Here is an 18,522-nt window from a genome sequence, read left to right as displayed (position 1 = left end):
GGAGCTCGGCTTTCCGCGGCATAAATGGTGAGGGCACGGCGCTTTATCAGCTTATCGTCGGACTGGCAGCCGCGACATGGATGTCCACATTCCTGTTTTGGTCCTTGCTCGCCAATGAGTGCCGACGACGAATGCTCCATCAAATGCGATGAGAATGTGCGGAATGCGAGCGGAACAAAGGTTCGGCTTCGGTGACGCACGGCTCTGGTTCATACCGGTTGCGGGCCCGTTGTCTGATGCAACCCCCGTGAATGCCGAAAACCGGGGTACTTGTACATGTATTGTATTGTACAATACGTACTCTACGGATTCCAATACGTACATTACACGTATTTGGTATAGAGGACGACGGATTGTATGAAGGGTAGTATTCCGTACAGCGTACTTCCGTACATTAACGTCTGCTTGGCCGATGTAGAGTCTAGAATACCTCGTAAGATGCTAGGTTGTTATGGGGAGTCTTACATCCTTCATTATCCCGCATCTGGGACCGATTGAGTGTTATATGCTGCCGAAGATTGGCTTTCTGTGTTTCTGCGGTTTAACGTGGCTGATCTCCAGAGGACCAAGGGACCCGTGGACGGGATGGGGTTGCTGGTCTTGTGACCTTGCATTGGCCGAAAAAGTGCCGTTAACCAAATTCCTCATTCTCCTGGGTGATTGAGTAAAGTCAAGCAATGGAACAACCAGAAAAGTAGAGGAAGCCAGAAGAAGAGGTAGAAGAACATAAAGAAAAAGACAAAGACGAAGAAGAGGAAGGTAAGGAAGTAAAGAGTACTAAAGTAAGGAGGAAGGTTGAGAAGACGAAGATTCAAGCGATTGAAGAAGACAAGGGAACGATAAGATCAATAAAGAATAACTATACTATAATGAGACTATGAAGAAGATAAAGAGAGTGAAGAAAAGATGAAGAAGATGACAACCAAATGAACTTCTTCCTTCTAAGCTTAGTGTACGCTTATTTTGGCAAGACAGAGAGAGGTGACGGACATTGGGGCCGGTCGGAGCTACGGCGGGGTCGGTCTCAGCGGTGCCGGCTTGAGGCCCACTCTCCGGGTGGGCCACTGTGCGAACCGAAAAGCGCATCTAAACAACCGCCAAACAACAAACAACGACGACTCGACAGGCACCAAAGATGACGGTGTGTCGATTCTTTCAGCAGGGCTACTGCAGATACGGAAGTACGAAAGCTACATTTCCTTGTTCTTGTTTTCGCTACCCTTGCGCGATACGCTCTGCTTGCTGCGTCACGGTATCCTGGATCGCGATGTAGAGGGTGGTGTCGCGTCGCGTAAGGGAGCATCTAGCCCGCAAGACACCTAGCTGATCGCAAATCCCAGATAACTGCAAATTCGAGCATCCTCAAGGCGGCCAACAAAGTTACAACCGATTCGGCGCCCTCGGGGGCCAGACAAATCAGGGTTCGGGTGGGCGAGCAGCAGGTAAGGCGTTGCGCTGCTGCAATTATCTCTTATTACTGACAGATTCTCCGTTCAGATACCCCGCCATATCCCGGGTTGACTGTCGATGCCATCCAACGAGACCTGTCAAGCGAGCTGCCACAATGGATCCTGTCGTGTTATGGGCCGGGAAGGGATGCGCCCGAGCAACTTTGGGGTGGCTATCCGCGAGAACAGAGCCCTGAGGAAATACGGATGCACTTCATGATGGGGCAAGCGGCTGGGAACCCCCAAGCAGCTGTAAGTGCTGCCAAGCATCAGAGCTGGGTAATGGGAGTTGCGGTTGCTAACGCGTTACAGCTTAATGACATTGAGGCAGTTTACCACAACGCAAGACAACAAATCCAGCACGCCCTCACCAACATCCCCGCAGCGATACAATTCATCGTTGATGCTGAAAAGAAGCATCCGAATCGGATCGATATATGCAAGGGTGCAAGTGGAGGGGCTGCTTCTGGTGGTCCTTTCGGGAGCGCGGCGAACGCTTATCCGAAGCCGCCCCAGCCGGCGAATTCCTTTGGCGCGCCGGCTACTCCTGCGACCACTGTTGGCGCTTTCGGGCAGCCTTCAACACTCGGGCAAAAACCAAATCCGTTCGGTGCGCCGTCAACAGGCTTCGGCCAGCCAGCCCAACCGGCAGCATCGGCCTTCGGGCAACCGTCAACACTTGGGGGGGCATCAGCGTTTGGTAGAACCGGAAACACAGCCTTTGGTCAAACTAGCGCGCTAGGCTCAAAGCCTAATCCGTTTGGAACGCCAGCGCTCTCGCAGCCGGCGCAACCTGCGGGTGGCCCGGTGTTCGGACAGTCAGGGTTTGGGCAGCCAGCAACTCTTGGGGCCAAGCCGAACCCCTTTGGCGCTCCAGCACCTGGGCCAAGCCCCTTTGGGGCTGTAGCCAGCGGTGCGGCTACCACACAGCCGCCGGCTAATCCGTTTGGCCAGCCAGCACAGCAGGCCCAAGCTACTGCCTCCCCTTTTGGCCAAAGCGCGCCTACTCAACCTGCTGCCAATCCGTTCGGCCAGCCGGCGCCTGCCAACCCGTTCGGGCAACCAGCAACAGCTCCGGCGAACCCCTTTGGTCAACCTCAACAGCCGCAGCAGCCGCAGCAGCAGCAGCAGCCAGCGACCGGCCCTTTCGGCGCCCCCTCCACGGCCGCTGCTCCCCTCAACCCCTTTGGACAACCTGCAACAACCTCACCCTTCGGTGCTCCCGGCACCAACAACGCCCCCACAACTAGCGTATTTGGTCAACAACCCAACGCCGTAGGGTCCACCGCCGGGTTCGGCGCACCAGCGTCTACATCTGCAGCTTCGGCCTCGCAGGGCCAAAGTCCCTATGGCCCGAACGCCACCCGTCAGCACCCCGACATATCCGCATACAGCTCGAAAGGCCCCGACGGGCGGCTGCGCATGTTCAAGGGCAAACCGGTGACCTATCAGGAGCTCAAACCGGGGACGAACCCCGTCCCCGTCATTCGTAACTTTGACGGGAGCGTGGTCAGAATCTGGATGCCGAATGGAGCGCCGGCATATACAGCAGAGACGGAAGCCGAGCCGGCCAAGTACGAGGATCCGAATGTCATGCAGCAGTGGAAGGCTTTCGTGGAGACGGGGAAGTTTGCTGGGGGGGTCATGCCGGAGGTTCCGCCGAAACGAGAATTCTGTACTTGGGATTTGTAGAGGCCATGGATTGGAAAGGAGGGAGGAGATTGATGCCAGGGCGCGGGAGGGTTTTGTTATAGGAGACATGGTTCGGCGTTTGTGGATATGTATCGGTTTATGGGCATTCCACATACAATCACCGCCTGGGAGGTCCTTTGCCAGTTTGAATTGAAGGTTGATGATATAGATGGCGTTTATGGCTGATAGCATCTGGGAATAACCATGTGTCGGAAACTAACCGTGGTTTGATAATCCGTGATGTCCATCTCAACCGGCAAATCCACCACGGGCCATCTTCCTCGCCCGCTGGTCCCGCCGGTTATGATTTGCCCGGCTCCCCTTATTTGCCTCTTTCCTCCGCCGCGCAATCTCCGAGTCCGCAGGCGGGCCAGTTGCGGCACCACCTCTGCCTCTGCCTCTCCCTCCTCTTCCTCCACCACCCCGCCCCCTGCCCGGCCTACCACCCCAGCCTGGCTGCCCAGGACCCGCACCGCTCGCACCATCTATCCCGTCCTCCTCAACCCCGTCTCCCCCTTCATCAGCACCCGCACGCCACGACGTCCTCCCCAGTTCAACCTGCTCGCCACTAAACTCGCCGTACCTGGCGTGCAACCTCCTCTTCAGCCCGGGATTCCGGCCCAGCATCACAGCCCACCCTTCCACCGCCTCGTCCGTCATGCCGGTCTCGTCTCGCAGCCTCGCCCTCTCCTTCCCGCGCCGCGTCTCGTTGTCACGCGCAAACAACCCCGGACTGGCCTTCCACGCGCGGAAGAGCGCGGCCTCCGTCCCCTCTGGCAGCACCTCCTCGGCCGTCGGGGTGTCGACCGTCCCGCCGACGTCGTCGGCGTCGTAGGTGTCGTCGCGCTCGTCATCGTCCGAGTCGAAGGCGGCGAGCGCGGAGAGGATTGCCGCTTTTTGGGGGGCTTTGCTGCGGTCTGCCAGCAGGGTGTCCGCGTCGCCGGGCCGCTTGCCGATGTGCAGGCGCGAGGCGTCGGCTGTGAGCAGGTCGAAGTCTTCGGTGTCTGAGGCTAGTTGCGGAGGTGTGGGACGTGGGTTGAGAGAGCTGCGCCGAGGGAGGGTGGCTTTGGTAGGTTTCGCGTCGGTGGTTGGGGTGCCGTGGTGGGAGAGGTCTTCGCTGCGGTTGGCCGACTGTAGGTGAGGAGGGAGGAAACCGTCCAGGAGGTGGGCGATGACTTCCTCGGCGTTATCCTCATATTCGTCCAGGAGCTTGGAGATAAAGCCCGAGCCGAGCTCTGGGAACAGATCTTGAACTTGAGAGATCTGACTCATATGGTGAACGTGGATTTCTTGCTGGGCTTGGGCTTCGTCAAACTCCGCGAGGCCCTTGCCTTTGTCGACCTTGCGCTTGATCAGCCGCTTGGGCTTGGACACACCACCTCCGGGCTTCTTGAATGCGCCAAGCTCAGCTAGGACGGACTTGGTCCGACTCGAAGCGCTGCCGGCTTCCTCGATCTTGCGTTCAAGCCGCTGAATCAAGGGTGTGGAGGTCACAAGCTCGGCGACAAGAGAATCGTTGACATTGAGAGGCCCTGCTTTGTGCGCGTCGGCAGCAGCCTTAAGGGAATAGAGCTGGTCTGTCAGAGCCGAGAGCTTCTGTCCCTCCGCCAGGCCGACTAAGCTGAGGTAGGTTGTCGCAACTAAGGCCTTCCTCAGCGGAGGGTTGGTGATCTTGTAGCAGCTGATGAGGCCATCGACGAAGTCGCTTCCAGCAAGGAAGAATTCGGCAACCGCCGGGGAGGCACGGATCAGGTCGTTCACCCTCTCCAACCGCTCCTCGATGCCTTTAAGATCGCCTCCATTAAGTCCGGCATCGAGGTTTCTGATCAAGAACCTTTTGAGCACAGCCAGAGATGAGTCTAGATACCCTTTTGAGGTTGCAGAAAGACTGTCCAAAAGCGCCTCGGCCTTCCTTTTCCCGTATACTCGACTTAGGTCAGCGAGAAAGTCCCACTGAGCAAGCTCAAGAGGTGGCGAGGAAGACTGAAGCAATTTTGTAATCAGAGCTAGACAGTCTTTGAGCAGCCTCTTCGCCGAAGAAGATGACCACAGGATATCAACGCCGCCTAGAGCAGTCTCCCGAAGAAGAGAGACGAGAAAAGCTTGAAGAGAGCTGTCCTTGGCCGATATGCTCAAGAATTCCGGATCAGATAGCGATAAATGGCTGTTGATAAGAGCGAGCCAAGCATTCAGGCAAGCGACCCATTCATCGGAGAGAAGCTGATCCCTCCAGGCCGCAATAGGGAAGAGTGCGAAGGCGGGCAGAGTTGACGAAGCCATGATGTTGAGGTCAGGGGCAGGGGTAGTTTGCTGCAAGGACAAACAAGAGTGGCTGATAAAACACCAGGGACAAAGTGAGCTGCACGCCTTGAATGCTGGCTTGATGAGGAAAAACGAAAGGGCCTCTAGTCAGAGGACATGAACAAGACAAACCAAGAATTCGGTGTTTCAGGAAATCATGATCTATAAAAGCACAACGGTCATTGCCTCTCAAATCCAGTCAGCATTCCAGACTCGGTTTGCCTCCAGATATGCACGCCGAATTGAAGGTCACCGAATGTGTCATTGCCCGTTTTGACAGGGATGCTTGGCAGCAAAGTGGGCCTCCGCCACAACGCACTGGAAAAGCGCCACAGCTGCGTGGCTCAGCCATGCCCTCGCCAAGACTCGCCCCACCACATCGAGACCTCACAAATTATCTTTGAAAATGGGAAAAAGTTCGCGATCCTGAGCTATCCACCACAACGTGCGCAACCGCTGTTAGCCTTCATCACTTTGCCGAACCGGTATGTTACCCTGCTCAACGTCGCTCAGTCCCTGCCCAGAGGGCAGGGAGTCTGAACGAGCAATACAAAGACGGTAAACTGACCATCGCATGCAGTCGACGATCCTCGCGTTCGAGTCGTGAAGGCACCTTCTAAGCAGTCAATCAAACAAGTCACAAACTCGACTCTCAAGACCAATCCGCCAAGATGTCTTACAACAAGCCCGAGAAGGACTTCGGCGAGGCCCCGAAGGTCCACAAGATCCGTCCGTAGCCCGTCCACCTACACACACAGCGCTGGGGAAAAACGACAGCTGACGATGGGAAAACCACAGGCATCACCCTGACCTCGCGCAAGGTGCAGGCTCTCGAGAAGGTCTGTCAGGAACTGATCGAGCGCGCCAAGAACAAGGACCTCCGCGTCAAGGGCCCCGTCCGCCTGCCCACCAAGATCCTCAAGATCACCGTACGTCCCCCCCCCCCCCTTCCTTATCCCTCCATGCCGCTCGCCAATTTTTGGGGCGTTCGTAGATTGCACCGAGAAACGGGAGGGTACTAATCGAATCGCTGGCGAAAACAGACCCGCAAGACCCCCTGCGGTGAGGGTTCCAAGACCTGGGACTCGTACGAGATGCGCATCCACAAGCGCCTCATCGACCTGACTGCGCCGACCGAGATTGTCAAGCAGATCATCATCAACATTGAGGCTGGTGTCGAGGTTGAGGTTACGATTGCTGCTTAAAGAAGGTAGACGAGTGGTACAAACGCCAAAAAAAAAAAAATTAAACGCGGCCCTCGCGAAGGCGCAAGCTTTCGGGAGTTACTCCCAGGCATCTGAGCTTCACTGCGTGCTAGCAGCATGCTGCGGTGACAAAATGCAATTCGCTGGTCCCGGTCAACGTGACCCAACCCCGTTTTGGTGAATGTTCATTGGCCCGGGGAATACATGACGCGAAACGGAGAGCTCATTCTACAATGTATTATTTACCTGGACGGCTCGGGCTCTACTCTTGCCTTGATTCTATGAGTCAGGAGGTTGCGCTACCGCCATTGGGCTCCCTTCACTGACTGGCCTTGGGGTCTTGAAGCGACGGCGGACCCTTCCTAGCCTGAGGTCTATCCCAAGAGCCCGCGCACTGCTCTTTCATACACGGCCGGGGCTATGTAAGTCCCCTCGAGCCATCTGCTGCCCTTGCCCGTCTGACTCTGGCTGAACTGGCGCCTTCCATGGAGGATCTGCCGGTTGTTGAAGATAACGCAGTCGCCCGGCTTAAGCTTCATCTCGACTATGTTGCTAGGAGACTCGGCGATGGCCTTGAACTGCGCCGCCGCGGCCTTCCACCTGCGCAGGTCCTCGTCGCCCTGTTCATCGGACCTGAGTCGGAAGGATTCTTGGAAGGGCGGCGACCATCTGGTCTCGCTGATCGTGTTGTTTTTGTCTGCTATTATGGTGGGGTGCGCCCTGGCGAAGTTATGGCCTCGTTTGTGATAACCGAAGAAGGATTCGACGCGCGTAAGAACATCATAGTGCTCTGGATAGGCTTTCTTCAGCTCGTATGCGGCGCGGACGCCGTGGCTGAAGAGCGACTCGCCGCCCTCGCAGTCATTGGACTGGCAATGAAGCAGCTGGAGTTCGGGGATGGGGTCCCAGTACATGAGATCCTGGTGCAGCCCGAGGAACTGGCTCGTGTATGCCACGTTCTCGGCCCGCGGCTTTGACTTGACGTCCCAGGTCCAACCATAGATGGTGTACTGCTGGGCTCCGATCCGGCTCGCGACGCGTTGAACCTGGCCCTTTTCTTGGGGGACTCCCGTAACGAAGATCAGCCCTGTCTTGTTGAGGTCGCCGAAAGCAGCCCGGAAAGCTTCATGGTTGTGAAGCCAGTCCTGGTAGCTGATGCGGCACCGCCCGTCCGCCAACAGGGCTTCGTACTCTGCCCGGTCCCAGAGGATCCTTTCCGGACCTTGGCTCGCGGATTTATACGGCACCTGAGTATCTTTTTCCTGCCAACTGCGAACCATTTCCGTGGGGAAGACGGAGGTATGTGACCCCGCGTCGCTCAGGGGGTCATTAGCCCAAACCACCTTCAACTCGCCGGAATCCATCAGCTCTGCGTGCTCCACAGCTGGATAGTCGGGCAAATCGGTGGTTGAAAAGCTCTTCTGTCCTGAATCCGGGTCGACGCAGTGGGTGCAGGGGCATGCATCGCGCAACCAGAGAAGAGACAAGGTCAAGTGTGGGATCGGTGAGTCGTCGGCTGCGCGACGTAACAGCGTCAGCATCTTCGTGTCCCATTTGACGAGACCGTCCTGGCTTTGAAAGCTGTGCTTCGGAGAGCGGTGCTGTTGTATCTCCTCTCCAAGGCTCTGGTTGATGGCCTCGCTGCCTGTCTCGACTGCAGTGTGGTTGTAGCGGACTGACTGGCGTGAGCGGTCGAGGGTGAGTTGGCTGGCCACGCCATATGTCGGCCACGAGGCAATTTGGGTGCTGTATCGCCGCCAGGGCCGAGGCAGCCCAAGACTTGACGGCCGAAGATTGGGACGACGGGCAGTGAGACGCTCGACACGGCGCGCAACGCGCAGCGCTCGTTCCATGTTTGGCCGGAACGAGAAGTGAACGACGGTGACTACGGAGGCACAACACTGAGGTCGGGCTCGTCTTCCCGGCGATCGACGGCGGACCTTTCACTGGTGGGTTGCCGGGACAAGATGCCGTTGTCGTCTATTTATTTACTCACTCCGAGGGTAAGACCCCACATCTTCAGCCGAACATCGTGAGCCGAACACGACACATGAATGCGGGGTTGCACGCTCGCACTCTCTGTTCCGGCCGTCCGTGCCGGAAAACGGGAACTGAGCAGCGGCAAGGTTCGAGTACTTCTGCGAACCTACAAAGGCTGTCTTTCTTTGCCCGCTGCACTTCTGCGAAGAACCAAGCCCAGTTGGTGTTGATGCTATCGGTTTGCAATGAGCCGTTCCGCTCCCGCCGATGTTGAACCCCTGATCTGTACATCCCGCTCTGACGTCATTCGCTCCCGTTGTTCCCCTTGGCCATCTGAGCATCTGTCCTGATTCTTTTTCAGTTTCAGTTTTTGGACATATACGAGTGCTCATTTTCACGAAGTCACATCTCGGTTATCCTCACAAACGTATTTAAGCGTGATCACATCACACACACTACTTGCAGAGTAATAGGTTCGGCTGCGACCCCACAGCCACAAACATCGTCATGGACCCAAATCCCCTCTCAGACCGCGAGAAGGCGCTAGAGGACAAGTGGATTAGAGAGAAAGAGTGTGTCTCTCATGTTTCCATTTCCCCTTACTAGTATCTATGATAAATTCAATAGGCTAACACAGCTACACGGCGCAGGAAACAGATGGCAAAGGAGAGAGCCGCAAAGAAGGAGTCAAGTAAAGACACCAACACCGGCGCTATAGTCAAAGAGCAAGAGTAGGCGGGGCAGGCGAAGTGAGAAGAATGGTAGTAATCACGTCTTCCTGTCGGGGAGTACCAGGAGAGAGATAACAATCTGAGTTGATGTTCAATCGGATTTGATCACAACATCCCAGGTTTGAATGATCGACCCGGCCCTTTCGCTCTTCAGCTTCCAATGGCCGAACTGAGGCAGCATGACAGATGGATATTCTAGGTACCTTAGTTTGGGGACTTAGGGGTGGGACACCGGGGGATGACTGAGCATGAGGGCCTGGACATGCCGAGGTTGGGACTATGCCATATGGGTCATTGTTCCGCGGGACCGGGTATCATAGATTCATAGACCCAAAAGGCCTTGGCTTTCCGCCCAACAGACAAACGCCACATGCTACCAGTACTCGCCAGCGGCAAGGCTTGAGCGCGGTTTGAGCGATGGCGTCGAGGAACAGTCACACATATCTAAAAAGAAAACAGAGCTTTCAGCAAAGATAGTTTTATTTCGAATTGCAGGCTGGCACAGCCAACTCCCTCTATAGTCTATCCCGGACTCCATTTCCTTACGGCCGGCCCGTGCCCAGCAACAGGTCCATCCCTCCTGTTCTCTTCAATCAGGTGGTCGAGCGCATAGCCACTGTTGAGCTATAGTCAGCACAGCTCGTTGCTGACAGCTGTGCTACCCCAGGACGATTCAAGAACGGCCAACCCATTGTTGAGACGTCGCTGGAAGCCGAGGAAAGGTCCTACAGGGGGAGGCCAAGGCAGACTTCTGGCAGTTTCTCAGGCGCTTTCTTGAGTGGGACCACGAGAAGGGGCCATGTGCCCATGAACTGCTCGGATATCCGTGGCTGACTCGGAGGGATGAGTCCGAGTCGGATGAGGAGGAGGAAGAAGGAGAAGAAAGAGAAGACTCATAACTTGGTGTATCATGTGTAGATACTCATGATCAAACGGACCGTTGGAGCTCAGCTGGTTTTGAAAATTTGTCTGTAGAGCATATTAGCAGCCTAGGTTAGCGTGTGGTAGTCCGGAGATACCTCAATCTTGCATCCTTGAAGCAGACTGGCTCGATGCGGCGGCGTTAGACGCTTTTCGACTAAGGGGCTGGGGAGAACCAAGGGGATATGCCCGATAAGCTGGCAACCCGCACATACGGTTAGACTGAAGAGATGGTGTTAGCTTATAGCTATCGCCTTTCCCGTAATCGTAAGTACCTGGAGTAGACATGGTGGTGCGCGTTTTGCCTTGGGCCCTTGGCGGAGGCATACCGGTGTTACAGGCTTCGCCCACATCTCTCCCCCACGTTACACAAGGCGGGCAGGGAGGCTTACATGCTCGTCCGATTGACGGCCCCAAAGTCAGAGGTATGGAAACGATTGAAGATCATAATTCGGCTCCAACTTGACCGCTTATGAAACGTCGTCGCCACTATTCCAAGAAGTGGATAGCCTTGCAGGACATAAACCAGGCGCTGTTTCGGTGTAGTATAAGCCCCTCGGCATACCTATTCCGCTGAGTCATTAAGCCTCTACAATAGGAGGCATACCTGTCCATGGTGCTCCTAATTGGCCACGAGTCCATGACGAGCCCAGAGATGGCCCTGTCAGCCCCCTGTGCTCCTGGTTTGTGCTGTGGGCCTCACGGCCTCAGTGCAGATTGGAATCCAGCTGGCGTGCTGTATGCCCCCGAGGGGCTCACAACATCACCGTAGGTTGGGTGTTGGACGCCAAAGTTTGAAAGTATGCCCTGCTGCCAATCTCATAGGAGCTGTGTATTTAAACCATGGTCTTCATCACTTCCTCCTGCCATGGATTGTGAACGGAGTCCTTACGCCGCCTTTGCTTATATCGACTTACTATTTAGTCAACTCAGCAACAGGGCCAACTCGATCAGCTTGCACGTCTTGAACCCTAGTGACACGGTTACCAAAGTTGCTGTAAGTCTTACCGCAAGCTCTTGGAGAAAGGGGCTTGACTTCTGACGAAGCACGGCGACGCACTAACACAATAGTGTGTATAGCCTTTTTGACGATTACCTTTACGCTACGGTCCTGACACACCCTTCCTCCACTTGGGTACCAAGCCCCTTCCGGCCGCTCAGAGCAGACCACCAACCTCCACCCACATCTCGGCGGCGAAGATGCCTCTGCATGCATCCTCGCGGGGAAAGTCCAGACATGGCTCTCGCGTTCCCGCAGCATCCAATCCAGCTACGACGGGTTGGGACCCGCAGCAAAGCACGATCGACCCGCGGCTCTTAACCGTTCAACAGCCCGTAGTTGACTTCCCAGTTGAGGATCCGTTCCCCAGCAACTCCTCCTATGTTGGCGTCTCAGACACAGATCAGCAGTACCTGTATCCGCCGGCTTCAGGGGTTCCAAGTCTTGCCGCAGGCGTGTAGCTGCCTCACCACAGAGACATGGACACCTCTTATGCCCCAAATACGGTCGTTGACGCCGAGCTTGACTCTCAGTTTTCCCACCTCACCATGGATTCATCACAGGTTGATCCAAACATCAACCACTCCGCGCCCTGGCTTGATCAGACCACAACCTTCTCTCCAAATCCTGGAGCTGGAGACTTAGGCCCGCAGTACCTTCCCGATAACACACTGGCATCTCCAATGAGCGCCCAACAGACCTCCACCGATCCCTATCCATACCACCTCGACAGCGCATCCTACCACATCTACCATCCGCCGGATGACAGCGCCGCGCAGGCTGGACCATCTTCATCATTTTCCAATGCTACGGCTGCAGACTATCCCTTCATCTGCGACCAAGACGGATGCAACAAAGGCTTCGAGCGTCAGTGCGACCTGACGTACGGATTCCCCTCCATAACCCCCCCTTTTTTTTTCCCTTTGTCTTTTCCATCTAGAGCCACAAGTGACAAAAAGGCTAACGCCAATAAACGCCCCATCACAAAATAGCAAGCATAAAAACAATCACTCGAAGCGCCGAAAGTGCAAGTACTGCGACGCGGGCGGAGCCGAAACCAAGGACCTCAACCGCCACATGTGGACGCACCATCCCGATCTGGCGCGTGAGTTGGGAGTGCCCAGGGAGCTGGACCGATGCTCCAAGTGCGGATATGCGGCGCGGAAGGACAATGTGAAGCGGCACAAGGACAAGAAGGGCCATTGGTGATGGCACCTCCTCTCTCAGCTCTACTACCTAGCACGACAACCGAAGCATACCTTACCTAAGGGACCTTGGTAGAGAGTGTATGGCCGCCGGATTTGGTTTTGGATCAACCGCAGCGCTTGCTGTTCTTTCCCTTTCAAGGTTTTCTTCCTTCTTACTGCTTTCTAAATTTACTTCTCGAAAGGCTTCTTTCTTTGGTTCATTGGGCTGTTGTTGATAGGGTCTGTTCCTTTCCCTTTCTTTTGCCCCCTTTCCCGGCATTTCTTTTCGGTTCTGTTCTCCTATCTCCTCTCCTTTCCCTCGATGACGAAAAGCGCGATGGCCAATGTGTGTTAACATTTGGGACTTAGCTATGATTGGAATGAGTGCAATTTAGATGTGCACGGCGAGAAAGATACTGAGAGGCAAGTTTGTTTACATGATAGTGATGGAAGAGATGGGGGAACTTGGTCTGGCTTGTGCTTTCTGATACAGAGTATGCCTCACAGTTGTCATGATGGTCTATTATAGTGTTCTATATCGTTTGTGGTGTTTCAAGTTTCAAGTCGAGATTGATATCGAGCGCTGTCTGTAGGCAAGGCATTGTAAGCAGCTATTTGCATGGAAAACCCAGGTTATTCGCAAAGCCAATGATTCGCTACATAGGAGACGACTAGCTAGAAGGTATCGTAAAGTGCCTAAGCGAGATATCATACAGAGGTTAAAGCCAATCGCTATGGGTATGAATAGAATCCCGCCCTAAACGCCATCCACCATTGAAGCACACATATTCCGCGGTCTTCAATCCGCACAGAACATAGGAAACAGATCGTTGCCAGGGGCATAACAGCCTCACTCAAACCGTAGACTAATGAAATAGGATCTGTAAAAAGACTGCAGTGCAGTCAAAATTCCTAGCCATCGCGCTGGAACCAGAACTTTCCGCGCAACTAAGGCTTCCTATTGGGCTTCTCACCCCTCTCGACCTGCGACATCTGTCCCGCGAGGCGGCCAAACTGCCATTCGGGCAGCGAAATTCCGGTCTGCTCGTTGATGGTGGTCATCAGAGGGGGGAGCATCTGGTAGATGTTACGCATGGTCGCGACGCTGCTCTGGTTGCCCATGCCCTGCGCGCCCTCCACGCCGGCCTCGGCGCCCGTGTTCCACACGCTGATCTTGGGGTGCAGGCCACGGATGGCCTCGGCATTCGCCTTGGCCAGCTCGACATACGTGCCCTTCTCGATCATCATGTACTGCAGCAGGCCCGCGGGGCCGCCGAACGCCTGGCTCATCTTGGCGTAGGCGTCGGCCATGGCCGTGATACCCTCGGCCTCCTTGAGCTTCTTCTGCAGCAGACCCTCGGCGTTCTTCACTGCAGCGTCGGCCCATGCCTCGGCGTCCTGTCTGGTCTTGTACGCCTCCGCATCCGTGTCGATCTTCAACTTGTACACGCCCGCCTCGGCCTCTTGTTTCTGCTTTTCGAAGTTGGCCCTCGCGTCGGCCTCCACCTCGTACGCCTTTGCGTCCGCCGCCTGCTGCTTGGCCTCGCGAGCGATGGTTGCCTTAACGACATCGGTTGCGCGGAGACGTTCCATCTCGGCGGCGGCGCGCTTGATCTGCACCTCGCGCTTCAGGTCTTCGTCCTGGGCCTCGGTCTTGCGCGTGGCCGAGATGCGCGCAATCTCGACGTCGCGGTTGAGCTCGGTCTTGCGGGTGGCGAGTACCGCCTCGGCGGACGCGCGCTCGATGTCGCGTTCCGTCTTCTGCACGGCCGTCTCGGCGTGGATCTTGGCGATCTCGCGCTCCTGCTCGCCCTTGCGCTGCGCTTCACCGACGTTGCCGCGGAGCTGTGCCTCGGCGACGTCAATTCTAGCCTGATTCGTTGCACCCTCATGGGCCTTGCGGCTGAGGGACTCGAAGTAGACCGAGTTTGGCGCATCCTTGAGCTCCTTAACGTTGGCGTTGTAGATCTTGAGCCCGAATTGGTCTAGTTCGCTCTGAATGTTGCGGAAGATGCGGCGCTTGAAGACTTCGCGCTCGGTGAAGATTTCTTCCATGGTCATGCTCGAAACCAAGACACGGGTTTCGCCTTCGATGATCCCCTTGACGATGTTCTCGAGGAACTGGCGGTTGTTGGCGCCCTTGTTGGCGCCGGAATCGGCGAGCAGCATGGCATACTTCATCAAGGAATCGCCTCGATCTTCGCGCCGATGGTCGTGGACATGCTCGTCTCCTGCGGGGGTGCCGTCACTACCGGCGCCGGAAACGTGATGCTCGGGCTCGTAGTGGCCTGCCCTGGTGTTGGCACCGCGTTGGTTGACATCGGGGCCAACTGTGAAAACAACCGGCAGCAGGAACTGCAGCTTCTCCTTGGTCATGGCCTGCAGGTTCATGGCATAGTCGTGCGGCTGCACGCTGAAGCGCATGCACCGCTGGAACGGCCAAACCCATGCTGCCTTGCAAATCTTGACTGTTGGACAGAGTAATCAATGATTAGCTTGGTCTCCAGCTAGAGTGTCCTGCCGGAACAACTCACCATTCTTGACTCCCATGCCAGTAATGGCAAGGTACTCATCAGGAGCTGCGATCTTGTAGGAGGCCATTTTGGTGTTCAAGGTGTGGAAGAAGTGTTGAATGTGCGGGCGCGAAAAGTAATGACATACACAAGGCGCTTTACTATGCGAAAAAGGACGAGCCAATAGGTTCGTAGTAGTCTGCTGTCCCACCTCGATGGAAAGGAGTCTTCTCAGGGGCCTGGGTTGATGTTATATGGACAAACCCCTTTGCGATAACATTAGTGTCCACGACAGAGCCTCACTTGGCTCATTTCTCGGCTGCATGCAAACAATAGAAGCAGAGCCTCAGCCGCTCATCATCTGACCTGTGACACGGCTAGAACGGAAGTTCTCGGCAAATGGGGTCTGCCTTGTGGTCGGGATGGGCAGTCGCGACCGTGGCTGAGCACATCGTGGCCACAACGTGCAGTTGCCAGTCACCCCATTCGTGCCTAACCCACCGCGGCATCCATCATTCGGCGAATGTCGCGAAAAGCAGCGATTGGTAGCTATCTACCTAAGATAGGTAGCCAAGGATCTATGGTCATGGATGAGACGGTCAAAAGAAGAGCCGCACTCAACTTTCACCGCAGCGGACTCTCAAGTCTCAATCGAGTGACCGAGAACGTTGCAGTGAGCCTACCTACCTTGAGGTTTGCTAAGCAGTTTGGCCCCACCCAACGACAAATGGGCAGCTCGGTGCCGGTTTCCGTGTTAGCCCCTCACCTTCCCAGAGGTAAGTTTCAGTGTTTGTCCGGTATCGAATTAGGTAAAGTTAGATAGGTATCTCGCATTACGGGGCGAGCCACAGGCAGTTTCCTGCCGCACGTTGTTCAAATCTGCTCGTCACAGCTTCAACGTGAATGGCATGCGGCGCAATCGGTGGCCCAGAAGATGCGTGCCGTGGAGGAATGCGACGTGGCATGTTAGGTAGCTGGAGTCAATGGATTTTGAGCTATGTGCGGCTGGCCACCTTCCAAAGTTGTTCCAAATAGGGAAGTGACACTGGCAGGATGCAGATTACAGATTGCAAGTACTTACAATGATTGTGGTGAAGAACGCCTTCTATGCCTTCCGAAGTTCCGAGATGCTTGGATCGGTCCGGCTCTCCGGATCCGACGAATTCAGGGGGGAGCTACTGACCCCACTCTTCCGCTAATCTGACAGCGACGCAGGCCGTCACAGGGACAAACTTGACCGGGTGCCTTGAGCCAGTGAACACAGCCCCCACGATCTGAACCAAGAACTCTTACTATATGCAAGGCGCATCAGCCAGTCATTTGATTGCGGGGTCCTGGTCGTTCTCAGCTTTTCGGCAGTATCACTCAAGGCGAACCACAAGCCACTCGCGAGGAACAAAGTCTAGCTTCACGCCATTTTCATCGCCGCAACACTGCGTTGCTTGGGACTGTTCTCGGAGTCTAGACAGCGCCTTGCTGCTTCAACTTTGCCTGGAGTCTGTCATCCTTAGCAACACAGATAGGCCGATTCCTGTCACCTTGATGCCTACAGCCTACGGGGCTCCCGTCTGGCTTACGAGCTGCGATATCACCTGAGTTTGGCAACACAGTGATGGTCATCGATGGTTTCACACCTACCCAGCGCCTCTCCACTAGAACTACCATCTGGGACGCCAAATCGATCATCCAACCAGGCTTAGTATTGAAACTCTAGGTTCCTACCTCACGAGCAGAGCCGGGCGCCGTAAAGGTGATCGGCGTATCATCAGTCCGGCGCTTGCAGCGCGTTAGCACTGATGAGCCAGACGACAACGCCTTCTCACCGGACGGACATCACACAGCCAAATCACCAATCACCCACCATGGGTTTGCCATCCAATGAAGACCTTCCCCCATCCTATACCGAAGCCACCACCACCGCCGCAACCGCAAGCACAAGTCCAGCAACACCAACCGGCCTGCCGCTCCCCTCCCCGCTGACAACCCACCTCCGCACGCTCCCCGCCCGGTTGCGCGCCACACAGCTGGCGCTTCGCACCGCCCAAGCCTCGCACGACCTCGATCTCACCACCCTCCTCATCCCGCACGTTGAATCTTTCCTCACTGACCTCACCTCCGCGTCGCGCGTCCGCCCCGTCGCGGAACTTACCCTGGTGCCGTCGACAGCCATACCCGATGGATGGGCGATGAGCGGGGCGGTGGAGAGACGGCGCGAAGGCGAGATGGTTAGGGTTCGGAGGGTGGATGTCGGGAAGGTGGGCGGTGGGGAAAAGGGTGGGAGGCGCACTGACGGCCGGGAGCACGGGGACGATGATGATGATGATGATGGCCGTGATGGATGGGCAACCTCCCGCGGAAAGGGAGAACCAGGGTTTGATGAATGGGGCCGCTTTGACTCGAGCGATGCTGCTGCCAGCAGCGGCAGAGCGAACGAGTGGTGGTTCCGCGACGAGGATATGGCTCGCCGGCTGGCGGCGTATCTTAGGCCGGAGGCGAATCTTGAGCGGAAACATGTGCAAGCCGCCGTCGTGGAGAAGAAAGCGGAGGAGAAGGCGAAGACGGGCTTGTTGGGCCGTTTGGGCTTGGGAGGAGGGAGGAAGAAGAACGTGGAGCAGACTCTGTCGCCGGCTGCGCCTTCGCCTGCGTCACCGACACTGCCGAGCCCCCGGGCGGGCGATGAGGATGATTCAATCAAGATGACGGTGCGTGCTGAGGAAGTCACCTTCCGGAAGGAGAACGAGTTTGGAATTTGGGAAACCAGGACCGGGTGGGGGATTGTGGTGACTGTGAAGGTAAAGGCATGATATCGGTTACCTAGTTACCAGGTATTGTACACGCCTGCTCACAATGAAAGAAACACTTAGGCATCTTAAGTTAGTGCTACCTTACGTTGATTTCAGTTGGCTAGCAAATCATTTTGCGGCCTCCTAGCCGCCTATCTTATGTTAAGAGCATATGTCGGCATCTTCGCCCTCTCTCACGGTCTCTGGTGACGTCCTGGTACTGACCTCGCTAGCTCTATAGGCCTGGCTTTTCTGCCAGGGAACGCCAAAAGTGTGAGATTGATTAGAAGGGAAAGGCGCTGAGATCCATTGAAACTAACCTGCAGGACAGGAAGGTAGCCATGAATACGCATCCTGGGTTCCGGTGAGCTCAGATCAGCAGCTGCATCAGACTCTTGTTCGTCGGGATACCATGCTGAAAAGCGGAAGGGGCGGAGCGGCACTGACATGGTAGGAATTTGGCCAACGTATATACAATCAACGTGGAGAAGATAGGCGAGTTTGCCACCGACAACACGACTCGTCATAGAGGGTCGCATAGTGGACAGACACCCACATGAACGTCACACAGAGCCAGCTTCCAAGCACGGCATTTTCGGGAACATTGGTACTTGCATACAGAATAATTTCGATGTCCAGGGCCGCCAAGCAGGCGGGGATGGAGTGAACCGTGACCAGCCACCACCCTCCGCCTCCCGATAGTGTTCCTCCTACCTCTCTCGGAACTTCCTGACTCAAGCCGGTGTAGCGCGCTCCGAGCA

The 18,522-nt window shown here is 55.8% G+C and overlaps 8 protein-coding genes across 8 annotated transcripts; 5 read left to right on the top strand and 3 right to left on the bottom strand.

The window, feature by feature from the left end:
- The first annotated feature begins 985 nt into the window (after window positions 1-985).
- On the top strand, window positions 986-3,307 carry B0T15DRAFT_534614 (uncharacterized protein). Its single transcript, XM_062869451.1, has 4 exons — window positions 986-1,181; window positions 1,341-1,442; window positions 1,498-1,700; window positions 1,761-3,307. Exons 1-4 carry the CDS (start codon window positions 1,136-1,138, stop codon window positions 3,138-3,140), a joined length of 1,731 nt encoding a protein of 576 aa, XP_062721968.1. The 5' UTR covers window positions 986-1,135; the 3' UTR covers window positions 3,141-3,307.
- B0T15DRAFT_575375 (uncharacterized protein) lies at window positions 3,308-5,715 on the bottom strand. Its single transcript, XM_062870990.1, has one exon. It carries the CDS (start codon window positions 5,418-5,420, stop codon window positions 3,390-3,392), a length of 2,031 nt encoding a protein of 676 aa, XP_062721967.1. The 5' UTR covers window positions 5,421-5,715; the 3' UTR covers window positions 3,308-3,389.
- A 311-nt stretch (window positions 5,716-6,026) lies between these two features.
- B0T15DRAFT_220242 (ribosomal protein S10 domain-containing protein) lies at window positions 6,027-6,855 on the top strand. The gene is made up of 3 exons (XM_062862805.1): window positions 6,027-6,170; window positions 6,240-6,370; window positions 6,485-6,855. The coding sequence occupies exons 1-3, from the start codon at window positions 6,113-6,115 to the stop codon at window positions 6,644-6,646; spliced, it is 351 nt and encodes a 116-aa protein (XP_062721966.1). The 5' UTR covers window positions 6,027-6,112; the 3' UTR covers window positions 6,647-6,855.
- Window positions 6,685-8,582, bottom strand: B0T15DRAFT_220934 (uncharacterized protein). The gene has a single exon (XM_062862810.1). It carries the CDS (start codon window positions 8,497-8,499, stop codon window positions 7,021-7,023), a length of 1,479 nt encoding a protein of 492 aa, XP_062721965.1. The 5' UTR covers window positions 8,500-8,582; the 3' UTR covers window positions 6,685-7,020.
- Window positions 8,583-9,133: 551 nt separating this feature from the next.
- Window positions 9,134-9,361, top strand: B0T15DRAFT_494296 (uncharacterized protein; the record flags this gene model as incomplete). The annotated part of the gene is made up of 2 exons (XM_062867004.1): window positions 9,134-9,198; window positions 9,277-9,361. The coding sequence occupies 2 exons, from the start codon at window positions 9,134-9,136 to the stop codon at window positions 9,359-9,361; spliced, it is 150 nt and encodes a 49-aa protein (XP_062721964.1).
- A 2,182-nt stretch (window positions 9,362-11,543) lies between these two features.
- B0T15DRAFT_220830 (uncharacterized protein) lies at window positions 11,544-12,513 on the top strand. The gene is made up of 2 exons (XM_062862809.1): window positions 11,544-12,161; window positions 12,271-12,513. Exons 1-2 carry the CDS (start codon window positions 11,758-11,760, stop codon window positions 12,485-12,487), a joined length of 621 nt encoding a protein of 206 aa, XP_062721963.1. The 5' UTR covers window positions 11,544-11,757; the 3' UTR covers window positions 12,488-12,513.
- A 900-nt stretch (window positions 12,514-13,413) lies between these two features.
- Window positions 13,414-15,066, bottom strand: B0T15DRAFT_396238 (uncharacterized protein; the record flags this gene model as incomplete). The annotated part of the gene is made up of 2 exons (XM_062864824.1): window positions 13,414-14,933; window positions 15,000-15,066. The coding sequence occupies 2 exons, from the start codon at window positions 15,064-15,066 to the stop codon at window positions 13,414-13,416; spliced, it is 1,587 nt and encodes a 528-aa protein (XP_062721962.1).
- A 1,774-nt stretch (window positions 15,067-16,840) lies between these two features.
- Window positions 16,841-17,782, top strand: B0T15DRAFT_494293 (uncharacterized protein; the record flags this gene model as incomplete). Its single annotated transcript, XM_062867003.1, has 1 exon — window positions 16,841-17,782. One exon carries the CDS (start codon window positions 16,841-16,843, stop codon window positions 17,780-17,782), a length of 942 nt encoding a protein of 313 aa, XP_062721961.1.
- Window positions 17,783-18,522: the final 740 nt, after the last annotated feature.

Source organism: Chaetomium strumarium (genome assembly GCF_033439665.1).
Source record: "Chaetomium strumarium strain CBS 333.67 chromosome Unknown B0T15scaffold_4, whole genome shotgun sequence".
NCBI lineage: Eukaryota > Fungi > Ascomycota > Sordariomycetes > Sordariales > Chaetomiaceae > Chaetomium > Chaetomium strumarium.
The sequence above is the reverse complement of the archived record's forward strand: the minus strand, read 5'-3'. Positions and strand labels throughout refer to the sequence as shown.

Bases quoted from the DNA above. Each gene is read 5' to 3' on its own strand.
- B0T15DRAFT_575375 (XM_062870990.1), bottom strand. From the start codon at position 5,420: ATGGCTTCGTCAACTCTGCCCGCCTTCGCACTCTTCCCTATTGCGGCC.
- B0T15DRAFT_220830 (XM_062862809.1), top strand. From the start codon at position 11,758: ATGGACACCTCTTATGCCCCAAATACGGTCGTTGACGCCGAGCTTGAC. The intron at 12,162-12,270 runs GTACGGATTCCC...ATCACAAAATAG, and splicing joins GAGCGTCAGTGCGACCTGAC to CAAGCATAAAAACAATCACT.
- B0T15DRAFT_534614 (XM_062869451.1), top strand. From the start codon at position 1,136: ATGACGGTGTGTCGATTCTTTCAGCAGGGCTACTGCAGATACGGAA. The intron at 1,182-1,340 runs GTACGAAAGCTA...CGCAAATCCCAG, and splicing joins GGGCTACTGCAGATACGGAA to ATAACTGCAAATTCGAGCAT. The intron at 1,443-1,497 runs GTAAGGCGTTGC...TTCTCCGTTCAG, and splicing joins TTCGGGTGGGCGAGCAGCAG to ATACCCCGCCATATCCCGGG.
- B0T15DRAFT_220934 (XM_062862810.1), bottom strand. From the start codon at position 8,499: ATGGAACGAGCGCTGCGCGTTGCGCGCCGTGTCGAGCGTCTCACTGCC.
- B0T15DRAFT_220242 (XM_062862805.1), top strand. From the start codon at position 6,113: ATGTCTTACAACAAGCCCGAGAAGGACTTCGGCGAGGCCCCGAAGGTC. The intron at 6,171-6,239 runs GTCCGTAGCCCG...GGAAAACCACAG, and splicing joins CCCGAAGGTCCACAAGATCC to GCATCACCCTGACCTCGCGC. The intron at 6,371-6,484 runs GTACGTCCCCCC...TGGCGAAAACAG, and splicing joins CCAAGATCCTCAAGATCACC to ACCCGCAAGACCCCCTGCGG.